The 16,297-nt window shown below is 32.1% G+C and overlaps 1 protein-coding gene across 1 annotated transcript; it reads left to right on the top strand.

Moving 5' to 3' along the window:
* The first annotated feature begins 12,482 nt into the window (after window positions 1-12,482).
* LOC139486862 (histamine H3 receptor-like) lies at window positions 12,483-13,566 on the top strand. Its single transcript, XM_071271929.1, has one exon. The coding sequence runs from the start codon at window positions 12,491-12,493 to the stop codon at window positions 13,514-13,516; it is 1,026 nt and encodes a 341-aa protein (XP_071128030.1). The 5' UTR covers window positions 12,483-12,490; the 3' UTR covers window positions 13,517-13,566.
* The last annotated feature ends 2,731 nt before the right edge of the window (window positions 13,567-16,297 follow it).

The raw sequence follows: 16,297 nt of genomic DNA, 5'->3' as shown, positions 1-16,297 counted from the left end.
CCGGGCAACCCGTTACTAACTGTATAATAAAAAAGGAGATATGGTGTAATTGCCATGAGACAACTCTCCAGAAGTGACCAAAATGACACAATAATGAACAACGGTAAACGGTAAACAAATATGTCACTCACACATGTACAGCCACAAACGAAAACCACTGACTTACAGGATCATGACTTGGGACAGAATGTGGCGGAGTTTAACTCGTCTGAAGGCGTCAACCCTACCCTCACCCTTACTTATACTTACTTACCGGATTTGTAATAACATAAGGTAGCACTCCACAGTTAGGTGTGTAGTTTCGCATTTTGGTCCCTGTGGATTTTTAAAATATGAGAGCTAGTGTGCAATAAAATTCATTTTTGGATAGCTGAGTATTAAAATAGCCTTTGTATTGGGTTTATATGAACATCAAGATTATGTAATGTATGTAATATAGGCTGTTTTCTGTATGACAGTCCGTATTTGCATGTCCCTACCATACATTGGTCCGGCAATTATTGTAATGTTTTTTTTCAACTTTTTATCGCACGAACTTTTGATTGGATTTTACGAAAAAATGAGGCGAAAGACACCCATTTTTGATTTGATCATTAGGAAGATTTATGAAAGCAGTTTCTAAAAAGGTATCACTCAAAGGCATTGAAATTCTAGTTTGATCCAAATTTTGGGGGGATATGTGACATGTCCACCCCCCTTTTTGCAATATTTTATGGTAAATAAATGCAGAATGTTGCCATGGATACACATAAAAGGAATTAATTTTCACTCTTTTAACTTTTGAAAATCAAATCTATGGAATATACTGATTACATACGTATGCACATGTACAACACAAACAGTTAGGTTAATGTACTAGAAATCCAGGAATAGGAGATGATAAAACATTTTGTGGCTCATTTTTAATTTTATTTTCTAACTGTGGAGTGCTACCTAAGCAACACGACGGGGGTCACATATGGAACAGGATCTGCTTACCGTTCCGAAGCATCTAAGATCAGACACCCTCAGTTTTTGGTGGGATTCATGTTGATTAGTCTTTAGTTTTTTTGTGTTGTGTCTTGTGTATTATCATTTGTCTGTTTGTCTTTTTCATTTTTAGCCCTGGCGTTGTCAGTTTATTTTCGATCAATGAGTGTGACTGTCCCTTTAGTATCTTTTGCCCCTCTTTACTTCAGTACCCTCATGCTCTTCAACCAAATTATTCACACAGTTACACAAACTTGTTTCTATTATTACTTGAAAAAAAACTTCAGCTGGTGTCAAATGTTATTGAAACTTATTCAAATCTGTACTAAAACAAAACTATAGAAACGAAATGTTTAATAAAGTTATATGCTTCAACAAATTAATCATAAACTGCTTTCAACTAATATTGTTTAATAAACCAACGTGCAGTTTGTTGACTTTTATGTAAAAAATCTGTTTCATTATTATTTTTATTTGATTATATTTGACACTTTAGTTCTCTGTTCAATGATCCTATCAAGTTTTAATTATATTTCAATTTAAAACTTCACTGCTAGATTAATATGACACGTTTTGTGTTGTCAGGATCGAAACAATAATATGCAAGTAATTCTACCAGTATAATGGTATATTGAGCTTTTGAATAAAATCACGCCAAAAGGTTCTTTTTCGTTACGAAGATGTGTGAATACAAAATGTATAAAATCATTTATGAGAGTCTGTATGTGGTTACAAGTATTTACTATGCTGAAAGAAAATATATAACAGAAAAAAACTTTTGAGAGTTGATATACATTTGTAGCTGCAATACATATATTCTTAGATTTAAACAAGTATATAATTACGGGATCTCCTTCTATGTAAAGGTATATATACTAGGCAGTAAAAAAGGAAGACACCCCTGCCCAACATAATCGTGCATGTAATTTAGGAGACAAATATTAGGGCTTGGAATATAGGAGAAATATAATGTAACAGACATGTGACTGTTTTAAAGGAACAACATCGAACATTTGATTATATTTCTAAATTATGATTTTGTAAATAGTTGGTACTTTTTTTATATAGTTTTAGGTGCTAGGTTTAGCAAAACATGAATCCTATGTGTTTTTTGTTTTGTTTTGCACTATCTAAAGCGATGTGTCTTTTCTTGAAAAGGACAATAACTAGTTTTAACAAAATCCGACGAAGAAATAAGTATGTAACAGATCATTAATTCCGAATATAATTATGTAATACCTATAGTTACTGTATATTTATTCCAGCTACAAATGGTCTGAAACGATGAACTATTGGTACTAAGTTTCCATTCTGTTGACCCTTTTTTGTGTGAAAAAATACCTTGTATATAATTATATCATGCTTAGTTTACATTTTATCTAAGATGATCCCGATATGCATGCTATTAAAGATCCAAAGGATCATTGTTGTGGAATAGATTCGCAGTTCAGTTTTCAATTAGCAGTTTACAATAATGGCTGATTGTCAGAGAAGGTTTACATTTGGATAACATTAAATACCATCGCATCCTGTGAAGAGGATTGAAAGTAAAAGGTTTATTATGAAATCCAGGGCAAAGTATTGATGAACTAATCCTGTCATTTACCAGATCATTGCTTCATCGTATACCTTGTTGTGGAATTCAATCTACATATATAATGCTAAGGTAAATGTATCTTTTGATTAATATGTTTAAAAACAAATCTATTTGATTCAAAAATATTATTTGCTAATGATTGTAAGAAAACATTTAACAATTTCTTGTAAGTTTTAATTCTTCGTAGTGTTTTTCTCTTAATAAGGAAATTTTGCTTAACATTGATGCAATACATAGCAAGTCTATCACAACTATCTTGTGGCAACTACATGTACCTTGTGGCATCTATCTTGTGGCATCTTGCCATTCTTAATTTGATTACGCAGTGGCAATGTGACATTTTATGTGCTGTAAAGTTGGGCAACTTGATTCCAGCTCCGCTGAGTTACATTATAAATTGACCTCTTATGGTGTTTATATGATGTGTATGGTGTTTATAGATATAAGAAGATGTGGTATGAGTGTCAATGAGACAACTCTCCATCCAAGTAACAATTTATAAGAGTAAACAATTGTAAGACTTTTTTATTTTTAAAGTCACAACCATATTGTGTGTTTTACAATGCAAGAATTAATCGTTGGTTAAGGAGATCGAATTTAATATATTTTTGAATTTGAGATGTGGTTGCTGGTTATATTTCCCTCTTATAATTACCATTAGAAATTCGTACTCTAACTTCATAGTGACACGCACTAGTTTGCAACACAAATCATGTTTTGCAGCTTGCGCATGTGCAACCATTCAGTTGTCTAAAAGGTTTAGATACTTAAGAAATGCTATTAAATTCTCTGCATTCTCTTTTTCTTTTTTGTAATGAATACAAATAACTATTTAGAATCTAAATATTTACAAAGCTAGATGTATTGGACCTCTCAAAAAGTTGAAAATCTGAAATTTCAACAACATATGTTGAATTATACATTGTACTTGCATATATACTAAGATAGTATCCAGCTCTCAAGACAAATACTTATATAATTAGTATAGATTGAGGCCAGCCCTCAAGACCAATACTTAGTCTGGTCTGAGGTCAGCCTTCAAGACAAATACTTATATAATTAGTATAGTTTGAGGCTAGCACTCAAGACCAATTCAAGTGTGATAGATATAAAGACCAATACTAGTTTGAAGAACAATTTCCTTGATCAATATGTAGACTCAAATATAAAAAAATAAGCGCAAACGCTAAGGTCGTTTAGACAAAAAGTCCATGTAACTGTGATTTTCACCAATAATTAAGTCTGAAATCCCTTACTCTACAAAAGTCAATATAGCGGTACAAAATTTCAGCTTGATCTGTAATTTTGTCAACGAAAAACATGTTTACATCTTACCGGATAGCTCGAACAGACGCTGAACGGATAAAAAAAAGAGATTTCCATTGACAAAATTTGTATCCGTTTTGGTACTGACCAAATAAAACTGACGCGTTAACGAATGGCTAACGGACATACAGGTTATGCAACGTACAAGAAAGGTAACGTACCGGACATAACGGACGTCGAACGTACAATCAACAGACGAGTACCGTATAAAACATACACCTAACGGAAGTGTAACAGATGAAACGGATGATATGCTGAAAATTAAAGACAGTAATTATAATACATGTAATTCACATTCAAGTGCCCTTATAATAATTTAAAAGTTTCCGCTGAACTGGTTTTAGTTTATAGTCTTTGCAGCATTTAAGTTCAGTATTGCCTAAATAAAAGCTGCTCCACAGTGAAGATCTCTCTTACGCAGATCTCTCTTACGCGACGATCCATTATGAATAATAAAATTTTTAACATTCGTCACAACTCGGCCGAATCCGAACCTCATCCAACGCCCAAAATATCAGTAAAATTTAGCAGAGCGGAAAGAAACTTACGCATTGTTCTGTGAGTTACCATTGTTTACTCACATACCTAAAATCAGCCAAATTTCTGAAGGTGTTTATAACAAAATTGCGTGTAATGGTTTGTTGCAGAATGACAGAATGACAGAATCACAGAATGAAGGAATGACAAAATGACAGAATGACAGATTGACAGAATGACAGAATGACGGAAAGACAGAATGACGGAATTACGGAATGACAAAATGAGGGAATGACAGATTGACAGAATGACAGAATTATGGAATGACAGAATGACGGGATGACGGAATGACAGAATGACAGATTCACAGAATGATAGAATGACGGAATGACTAAATGACAGAATGACAGGATGACAGAATGACAGAATGACGAAATGACGAATTGACAGAATGACAGATTGACAGAATGACAGAATTACGGTATGACAAAATGACGGAATTACGGAATGACAAAATTACAGAATGACAGAATGACAGAATGACGGGATGACGGAATGACAAAATGACAGATTGACAAAATGATAGAATGACGGAATGACTAAATGACAGAATGACGGAATGACAGAATAACGGAATGACAGGATGACAAAATTACGGAATGACAGAATGACGGAATGACAGAATGACAGGATGACGAAATTACGGAATGACAGAATGACGAAATGACAGAATGACAGATTGACAGAATGACGGAATGACAAAATGAGGGAATGACAAAATGACGGAATGACAGAATGACGGAATGACAGAATGACGGGATGACGGAATGACAGAATGACAGATTGACAGAATGATAGAATGACAGATTGACAGAATGACGGAATGACGGAATGACTAAATGACGGAATGACATAATGACGGAATGACAAAATGACGGAATGACAGTATGACAGGTTGACAGAATTACGGAATGAAAGATTGACAGAATTACGGAATGACAGACAAGGGTAAAACTTAATGGCCTTGACATCTACAAGGTTTGTAGTAAATGTAATCAATTAACTCACTAAGGTATCAAAATCCTAGTACTCTATCATCGCATTTTTATACTGTGTAAGCATGAAACGTTAGAGCAACTGACCGAGTCCCTATATTTTTTTTCTAAACAATTAGATTAATAGCTGATAACTAGATAATCATGAATTTTAAATATCCTTATGAAAGTAATCAACAATATCACATTCACCTAATTTGCATTTATAAATATTTATATCTTTTCACCACATGAACCCAATTATAATGCTGAATACAATGTCATTTACAAAACAGTTTTAAAAAATAAACTAAACTAAAAACAAACAACCGTAAAATGTAATGAATATCAACTCTAAAACTCAAATCTATTTAAAATATAATTAGCTTTACGATGAAAGAATTCATAATAAAATGTAAAGATGTCCTCATTTGCTTTTCTTTTACCTCCAATTATGCCAAACTCTGGAAGTTATGTTAGAACGTCATTGCTATCTCTCTTTGAAAGTACTACCCAGTATCTAATCGTTTGAGAACGTCATTAGAATTAACAGTCTAGATCTAAATCTACAAGTGATTAGCACTGATCTGTAACAAATTATCAACATATAATATGTAAATTCCGTGAAATTGAAAGCTATTAAAACAATGACAGTAATTAGATATTGTTAATCAATACTCCATTTTACTGATGTTTATAAAACGCGAAGTTTGGAATCCTTGTCGACATAAAAGTTATAGTTTATACATGAAGCATGTACATGTAGAATATATCGTTTAAAAGGACGATAATTTAAAAATAGGAGTTGACAATTAAACAATTGTAAAGGTAAGTTAAATTCATTACAAACATCTTTAAAAGTAGTACCTTTATGTAAAAATAGAGCTTTCTTACAAATTGACGAAAGGTACGAACGAACGTAAAGGGAGCACGTATTTCATTTCTTCAATAACAATTTAAAGTCTTTGTTTTATCCGGTAAAACAGCTTTCTTTTCTGAATCAAATTTATCTTTCAAAAGTAATCATATTTCGCAAATAATCCCCACTTTTAATATAAGAAAACAAAGAAAAATAGAGTCTTATACTCTTACGTTCGATACGTTACTTACGTAAACCACGAGTACACACATTTCCGCGGGTCGCCGCGGGTACATGCATTGTTTAAGCACGAGTTTCACGATTAAAATTTGCATTGGCATTATTGAAGTACATCATTAGTCTAACAGCAAGATTCACATCTATTTTAATATTTTATAGTACACTATCAGTAAATTGTCAACGTGGAATATTGAGATTTGCAAAACAATGATGCTACAATGTTTTGAAAAAGTAATGTGAAATAAATCTAGATAAAAACAGATTTTGTCATATCTTAAATGTTAAAAAGGGTAATGTAACTCTTGTGATCATTCGCAGACGACAAATGTGAAACTATAACTTCAATTGCAAATTCAGTTAAAATGAAGCTATAACGTTCCAAAGTTCACATTGTTAAACAAGTATAAAATTGGGGGAAAACATAATGTCGTTGTATGTAGGGTAATGGTCCGAGGTTCCACGGCTATTATTTAAATATGTAAAAATAAAGGATCCCTAAAACGAGTCTTACGTATGATTCGTCAAGCGTACGTACCTTTCGTCAATTTGTAAGAAAGCTCTATTAATAAGCACATACATGTACGACTGTTAACATCAAAAACGTGTATATAGAAGATGTGGTATGAGTGCCAATCCAAGTCAAAATGTGTAAAAGTAAACCATTATTGTTCAAAGTACGGTCTCCAACATGAGTCTTCAAGTTGGCTCAAACCGAGCAGCAAGCTACATGTATTAAGCGCCCAAAAATACAGGTTTAAAACCACTCAAACAGGAAATTCAACGGTGTAATCTATATAAAAAAAACGAGAAACGGGAAACATTTATGAACCAAATATATAATAATAAGTGTGATGTTTCATATAAAAACTTTGATAATTTCGAAACTATTTAAATGTCTTTTAAATATAATGAGAAAACTACACCCAATGTCCACCTGTTCATTATTGTGTTTCCTTTAATTGTATTGTATGGGCATATTGATGTACTGTAACAAATGAAATACAAATATCTAATTAAAGAAAGTTTAGTATGAGAAATATCGAATCACACTTTTATTAGAAAACTGGTACCAGACTTTAAAAAAAAACAATATTTGAATGAAATGTTTAAATTAGCAAAATCAAGTTCAGTAGAGCTTTTGGAAATAGTTGTGTATAGTATTGAGAATTTCTGATAAAGTATAAAATTAATGAGAAACTTTGTATAGCCCCTTATATGCACGTTTGTAGATATTTTTTTTCTTTTTTTGGTTTGTTATCATAATAAGCGGGATGGAAGACAAAATTAGGGACTATATGGATCCTGATTTTCAACAGACACAATTTTCTCAATGGTCATCCAAAATAGTGTATCATCGAATGTGTGAGATCTTTAAGTTCGATTTGGGAACCAAAGACGCCAATGGTATTTGATGTTTCTCTGCCATGCACATGGCATTAAAACAATATTTAAAAAAACATATGATCAACACGAAATAATAAAAATGTGTGGGAGTAAGATAACATTGTCTATCAAATATACCACATTAATATGATATTATAGTTACAAATGAGACAACTTTCCACTAGAGTCTAAATGATACAGTACAGTGGCAGATCCAAATATTTTCATTTAGGGGAAAGGAAGGCTGGCTGATAAAGTGAACCGCTCCATTCATGCTCCAGTAGTTCCTTAAATGAGCAATCGAATTTTCCCCCAAAAAAGGGTGGAGGTCTCCGGCACCATGACCCCTTCTAAATACGAAACATACACATCGTATATATAGAAAGGTTCAAAAAGCAAAGTCGTTAGAAAATGTAAAGCAGTTCAGAGGAGAAAACCAGCACCCTGGTTTATGACAAATCTATAAACAAATACTCTAATATATGACTGAATCATATTTCATTAAAACGCTAAGATAAAAATATCACTACGAACATGGCGTTTTTCTGTTAGATATTTATGAACTGCTTTTGTTCGTTAAACATGCAATACTTCGTACATCAGGTAGTCAATGAAACTCTTTAGCTTACGTCCTTTCGGGCTTAACATTCATATTGAAATTGAGAAATGAGGTGGGTAATGTGCAAAAGAAGAAAAGAGCAAAAACAGCAGAATACAGATGAAAACAAAAAAAAACATCTTCAAAACAGCAAGAAAATCTCACACATGGAGGCGAGCTTCGGCTGGCCCCTTGAAAAATGCTTATTAGTTCAGCAAAAATGGTTGTCACACTAAGCTACGACATATATAAATGTACAAAGAAGAAATAAATACAAGACTAATTATAACAATTGCCAGAGATTCCTGACTTGTGATATGCACCAAACATTATTATGCATACTCTAAAATTTAACCAGTCGATAACAAATGTATATATTCGATTTAATTAAAGTTAGTTTTTTAATTCTATACGCCATGTTTGTTGGATATCGTGCCTGGTAATAACCTTGACTTTTTTGTGTATACAATAATCAGGATGTTTGCATGTTAAAGTACTATCATATACTACTCGTTTTAATCTTCTTAAACATAAGGTCATATTTAAAAAGGTCTGCCTAAAATGTTTAGTTTAGTTTAAACAATATTTTATTCAAATAAATTGAATTGGATTGGGCAACAGGCATAGCCTATGTAAGCCCTTTGCAAATAATGGCTAAAATGTTATACAGATTTATTATCGATATTCTGAACATGTCTGAGCGATGTATTTTCACTCTATTGCCTCATCTTTTCTTTTAACTTATTTAAAAAAAAAGATGTCAATACTTTGCGCTAATAACTAAGCCAACAGACTTATTCACCTTGTTTCTTTGTTTTTTGCCATGACGTTGTCAATATAAACACAAGAAGATACGATACAATTCACAATTAGACAACTATCCACAAGAGACCAAATAAAAATAAACAGCAATAGGTCACCCTACGGCCATCAACAATGAGCAAAGCCCATACCGCATCGTCAGCTATAAAAGAGCCCAAAAATGACAAATGTAAAACATTTCAAAACTAACGCCCTAATTTTTTGTCAAAATAAGAAACAAAAACACATATGACTTGTTACACAAAACACAAAAGACAATCAACGCGAATAATAGCCTCCTGTAGTTGGACTCATTTTATTTTTGACTTTGCGTTAGATATATTTCGCCTCCCTTTCACAGCTTTTTTAATGGTTGCGGACGAATTGAACGAATTCTATTTAAACAACGTCCATTCACGTCTCCAAACTTTTAAGTCTTACGTTGGTAGATTGCATTTAACACTAAATTAAATAATTATGATTTTTTGAATCGAGACATTCGCCAGACTTTATATTTAGGCATAATTGGTGAAGTCTTAAAACATGTGAAAATAAACGAGGTCAAATGTTAAAAAAGTGCTTTTTAAACTGAATTCATTTGATAATAAAATAAGCATTATTAAAGACAAAGACAAAACAATAAAAGAAAATATCCTCGAAAATTCAAATGAATAAAGCCACTCTACAAATGTTTATAATGATGATTTAATGATAACAAAGAACATAAAAATCTAACAGTCTCATAACAATCTTCTACATGCCCCCCTTAATACGAATCTTATGTCGCAATTATTGAAGTAATTATCTTTTTTTCTATGTCAACAGCCTTTTTTTTTGTTTCAGTAAAATCTTTAATACATTTCTATAATGTTTGCTCGAAGTTTTAATTGTCTTTTTTTCTTCATTCATTCCTTATTATAACTGAATAAGTAGCAATTAAATGCTATAAATATTCCATTGCGGCATTCTTTTTTGTACACAACAGGTGAAAGATGGGGAAAATGGACATAGTTTACGTTAAACACGTTTTCGTTTTAAAATCTTTTAACCATAAATGATGATAATAAGTCGCAATATTTTAATTCCAGTTGGTAGTTTTCTCATGTCGATTTTAATTATTGTTATAAATGACTAGAGCATCTGCCATTAAACACTGTTTTCTACCTTAGGAATAACTACACTTTTGGATTCGAGCGTCTTTGGTGAGTCTTTTGCATACATAACGCGCGTCTGGCGTATGCATTTTGATTTTGGAATCTATGATCAGTTAGTCATTATAATTTCAACATATTTTTTTCCTATCGAAGGGTGCAGGCCTTTGTTTCGATAGCATGCTAGTTCAAAGCGTACTGAAAAGGAAAAGCAATTTTGGCTACAACTGGTCGACAACAAAAATGCAATAAGAAAACAAATATGTTTGTTCTATTACACGTAGCTTTGAATAAATGGAGATGTCAGGAAATATAAAAACGATAACAACCCTTCAAGATTAAGAGGGAACATACATTAATCATCAAACGTATCTATTAATCTGCTTCTCAAAACTATTCAGAAGGTTTTTTTCAGTGTGCACCACATTTTTTATGTTATTTCTTCATAGACAGAAAAAATATTAGTCATTCCTTAAATATTAGAATTTAACAAAGAAATAATGACATTGTATGAATTTGAAAATGACGTCAAACAAGGAAAAAAATTAATATAAAAAATGTGGCATGATTGCCAATGAGACAACTATCCACAAAAGACCAAAATGACACAAACATTAACAACTACAGGTCACCGTGCGGCCTTCAAGTTTATTTAAAAGTTTACTTTTATATGGTTTACTTTTATAAATTGTTATTTGGATGGAGAGTTTTTTCATTGGCACTCACACCACATCTTCCTTTATCTAAGTAGATGAATATGGAATAAAATTGAAAATGGAAATGGGGAATGTGTTAAAGAAAAAATCACAGAACCAAACTGCAGAAAACAGCCACAGGCCACCAATAGGTCTTCAATACAGCGAACAAATCTCGAACCCGGAGGTGTGCTTCAGCTGGCCCTTACACAAAACAAAATGTTATAGTCAGTGAAAATGGACGTCATACTAACCTCCGAAATGGATATAAAAAATCAAACTCAAATAAAAAATCATACAAGAATTACAAAGGCCAGAGTCTCTTGGCTTAAGACAGGCGCCAAAATGCAGCAGGATTAACATGTTTTTCGAGATCTCAACCCTTCCCTATACCTCTAGCTAATATAGAAAAGAAAAAGAAAAACACACAGCAATCTAGTTGTAAGTGTTGACGCAAATTAAACAGACAAACCAATGATTTACAGATTGAAGTTAATTGACATGAATCACACATTCTTACAATCAAACAAACTTATTTAACTTTCAATTAACAAGGTTGCTTACTATTTGAACGATTGTTTTAATGTTTCATTATTTAGATAATATAACTTCATCACAATCGGAAAGTTTACAATTGAAAAAATAATCATTGAATGTGTCGAAGGCTATAGGTATAGTTAAAACACAAGCAAACCTTAAAGTGAAAATGTAAACAAATAACAAACTTTATGGCCAGTATTGATGTAAATGAAGATACAAGTTGAAGATGAAAAGGTGAATAACGAAATTGAAGATTTTTTAAAAGATTTTGTTGACTTACTTTTACAAAATTTTGTCTATTTAGACAAAAAAAATGGAATTTCGTGTACTTATGGTTATCAAAGGTACCAGACTTATAATTTGATACGCCGGACGCGCGTTTCGTCTGCATAAGACTTATCAGTGACGCTCAGATCAAAATTATTAAAAAGCCAAACAAGTATAAAGTTAAAGAGCATTAATTGAAAACCAAAAATTCCAAAAAAATGTGCAGGCTAAGGTAAAATCTATACCTAGGATAAGACATTCCTTAGTATTTCGAAAAATTCGTAATTTTGCAAACAATAAATTTAGAAAAATGGCCATTTAATATTCTAGTCAATACTAAAGTGCTGACTGCTAGGCTGATGATACTCTCGGAGACGAAACGTCCACCAGCAGTGACATCGACCCATTGGTGTAAATAGCAGACTAAAACTAATCGGCATGTTGTGCCTTCCGTTATCTTTAAAACTTATTTATGGTATCCTTTAAACTTATAATTCGATTCCAAATAAAACTGATGTATTATCAATTTTATATGTTATAGGTAGTTGAAAAGATGGCAGAAAACACAACATCAAGTACCGACGTCGAAGACGAAGACTTTGTGGCGTCAGATGGACTTTTGATATTTGCTGGCTTTATCATAATATTTATGATATTACAGGCAATAATTGGCAACACATTAACAATATTGTCTTATATTCGAGACAAACATTTACGTACGACCTATAACTTATATCTCATCAATCTAGCAATAGCAGATTTAACCATTGCAGCTGTAAGCATGACGGTCTATTTAACGTACACTCTTAGGAAAAATACCTGGGTGTACGGGTACCATGTATGTAAGGTTTATCTTGTTCTCGATTTCCTCGCTTGTACTGTTACAGTTATACTGATGAATGTTATCAGCTATGACAGGCTAATGCTTCTAAAACAGGGTGCCGCTTACTATGTTGAACAAAATTCTAAGAAAGCCATTTTCAAAATGTGCGCGTCATGGGTGATTGGTTTCTTGCTTTACGGACCTGCTATTATTGGTTGGGATCATTGGACCGGAGAGGATGTAGTGGAACCAGATGATTGTGACGTACAATTTGTCAACAATACTGCGTATACAACTACGACAGCAGTGGTTGAATTTTTCCTGCCGCTTACGTCTTTAGGCGTGTTGAATATATTGGTAATAATAGAGATCCGAAAATTACGCCATAACAAAGTTCACACTATTCAAATAGCATCCGTTCAAAGTCATGGTTCAGAGACTATCCCAAATGGAATCTTAACTAAGAACGAAAAGGCTAAACAAAAGTCAACCAAGAAAGCAACAAAAGCGGCCAGGTCCCTTGCAATACTTGTTTTCGCATTTTTCTTAACATGGGCACCTTATACAATACTGACTGTTGTTATATCATTTTGTGAGGATTGTGTTATTATCCCGGTCTATGAAACTTTTACATGGATTCTTTGGTTTAAATCTGCACTGAATCCATTTCTGTATGCATTTGGCAGCGCTCGATTTCGAGAGAATTTCTTGTATTTCTTATGTTGTGGTAAACGACAGTTACGGCAAGTTAAATGACATCTTTACTGGACGTTTTAAGTACAATTATAACATCAAAATGTTATCAGAAATGGTTATAATTAAGTAATTTGTCGTTATTTAAATTTTATTTACATTTGATTTTTATTTTTTTTGCGGTAAACGACAGTAACGGCAAGTTAAATAAAATATTTAAAGTCATATGAAACGAGTGAGTGGTGAAAAATAATGTTTATCTAATTCTTGAACCAATGCATGTATATATCATAAACTAAGTCCTCTGTGCACGATTTTATCATTATTTTTGCAAATATATCATATAATCGTCAATTTTTTTTCTCTCTGTTTGTTATGATTTAACAAATATGGATGCTCATTAAATGCCGTATTTTGAAGCCGAGTTTTACCGATTGTCACCTTATAGTAAACAAATCACAAAAAGCATGGGTATTGAGCACGTGTTTAACATGTATAATCAGATATTTGTTTATTTCAATGACAGATCCATGCGTATTGCGATCACCGGATTTTTACGAGGAGGGTTACGCTCGGGTCACTATGAATACGGAAAATATGTCGGCGAATTGCTTCCTGGAAGCAAGCAATTAAAAATAAGTAAACTTCTTCTAAATGTGGACAAATTAAAGAATTTTCCTCAGAAAAAAGTATATGTACATAAGTTGTATAATGAAAACTATCCATTTAGTTATAAAAAACATATGCATATTTTTTTTTTAATTTGAGGTTTCTTATGACTTTAATGTACGTTTAAAGTCATAAGAAACGAGTGACCGGTGAAAAATAATGTTCTTCCAATTCTTGAACTAATGCATACAAACATCCTAAACTTCGTCTTCTGTGCTCGAATTTATCATTTTTTTCGTGTAAATTTCGTATAATTGTCAATTTTTTTCTCAATCGGTCAGTGTTGTTGTGAAAATATGGCAGGTAATTAAAGTTCGTGTTTTGAAGCCGAAGTTTAACGATTGTCACCTGTTTGTCAACAATTGACGAAAAATAAACAAAAAAGCATGGAAATTGAGCACGTGTTTAACATGTAAATTCAGATAATAGTTTATTTTAAGGACATCCATGCGTATTGTGGTCACCGGATTTTTACGAGATGGGTCACACTGAGGTCACCTTGCATACGGAAAATATGTCGGGGGAATAGCTTGCTGGAAGGAAGCTATTCAAATAAAGTAAACTTCTTCTAAATATGAATAAATTAAAGAATTTTCTTCAGAAAAAAGTATATGTACATAAGTTTTATAATGAAAACTATCCATTGAGTTATAAAAATCATATGCATTATTTTTTTTTGATTTGAGGTTTCTTATGACTTTAAGTACATTTGCAAAATTCAATTTGTTATTAAATATATTTATCATCAAGTAATTAATTGTAATTATTTGATTTTTGATTCTGTTTTGTTATGTTTTGTATATTCGTTGTTTTTTTACACAGCAGATTTAAATTATTTGTAATAACAAAAGTTGTACTCATGATTTGATAATCAATATCGAAGAAAAAAAAACCCAGAAAAATATCAAAGAATACAAACAATTGACAGAAGAAAAAGACAGTTAAACAATTCAAAATGAATACCGTTACTCAATTTATTTACTCTTGTACAATGAACAGCATGCTGTCTGGTTTATTACTTTTTGTCTATTAATGTCTGAATAATTTGTTTATCAAAGGGTGTATGTATGATTTATTTACTTACATCTCCCTTTGTAAATTTAATTTATCAACTTTAAAAAAATACATATCGTGTACACTCATAACTTCGATAATGATGAAATGATTTTAAAATATAGGTGTTGTCTACCCTTGAGTATAGATAGACGGCTATTATTGAAAACCGACCGTGCGAGAGCTGTATATATAGCCAGTCAAGGTCGTTAAAATTTCCATCTTCATGTGTGAATCTGGCTTAAATATGTTGGTTGACAATTTGAGGAATTTTCCAGTTTTTACATGTACATTCTCGTAAAGTTTGTACGTTATATGGTTATAGAGAAGTTTCCAGACTTCGGGTTTATTTTTTTTTAGCATAACTGCCCGACATTTTATTTAAATACTATTTTCATTAAACGTTGTGAGTACACACACGTTTTGAACATTTTTTTTGTCAGCTGACCATCAAAGTTATTGTTTAGGATTTTCCATCTTACTCCCACGCTGTTTGCTTTTTTTGAGTGAGTTGTCCGAGGGAAGACAGACGGTGTAAATGAAGTTGTTGAACGATCTCATTAGCATTAACGCATTCCACGAGAGAACAGATACAAACAAAAAATAAGAGTTTGTTGAATGTCTTTTTTCCTCGTTTGTGATATTTCTTAATTATGCGAATGAAAGTGAAATAAGATGGAGGCTTTCAATTCACTTAAGTATTTTATATACTCGTACTCAGTAGAATGAAGTTATAGGTTGCACTTTGTAAATACAGCTATTTTTCAAACCACTCCTATTTTTTGGGAGATTTAGAATATTCATAAATAATTAATTTTGTGTACAATCTGTAGGTTGCATCTCATAGAGACATTACTTTGGAATGTTACCAGAAAATATACATGTGTATATAAATCAATCACTAACACTAACAATCCTAGAAATAAAAAAAGTTGGATATAACAACTTAATTTCACTTACTTATTATGACGACATTATAAGTATTTTAGAACTTTCAAACATTTGTTTTTTTGTTTATTATGCATCCACTGACGATAATAAAACATAAGGCGATCCTTTGTAATTTTTAGTTCAATTGTTAATTGATAATGTACAAAGTTGTCTAGAAGAGGATATATGTCA

This window comes from Mytilus edulis, chromosome 8, assembly GCF_963676685.1.
Source record: "Mytilus edulis chromosome 8, xbMytEdul2.2, whole genome shotgun sequence".
Taxonomy (NCBI): Eukaryota; Metazoa; Mollusca; class Bivalvia; order Mytilida; family Mytilidae; genus Mytilus; species Mytilus edulis.
The sequence above is the reverse complement of the archived record's forward strand: the minus strand, read 5'-3'. Positions and strand labels throughout refer to the sequence as shown.

Bases quoted from the DNA above. Each gene is read 5' to 3' on its own strand.
- LOC139486862 (XM_071271929.1), top strand. From the start codon at position 12,491: ATGGCAGAAAACACAACATCAAGTACCGACGTCGAAGACGAAGACTTT.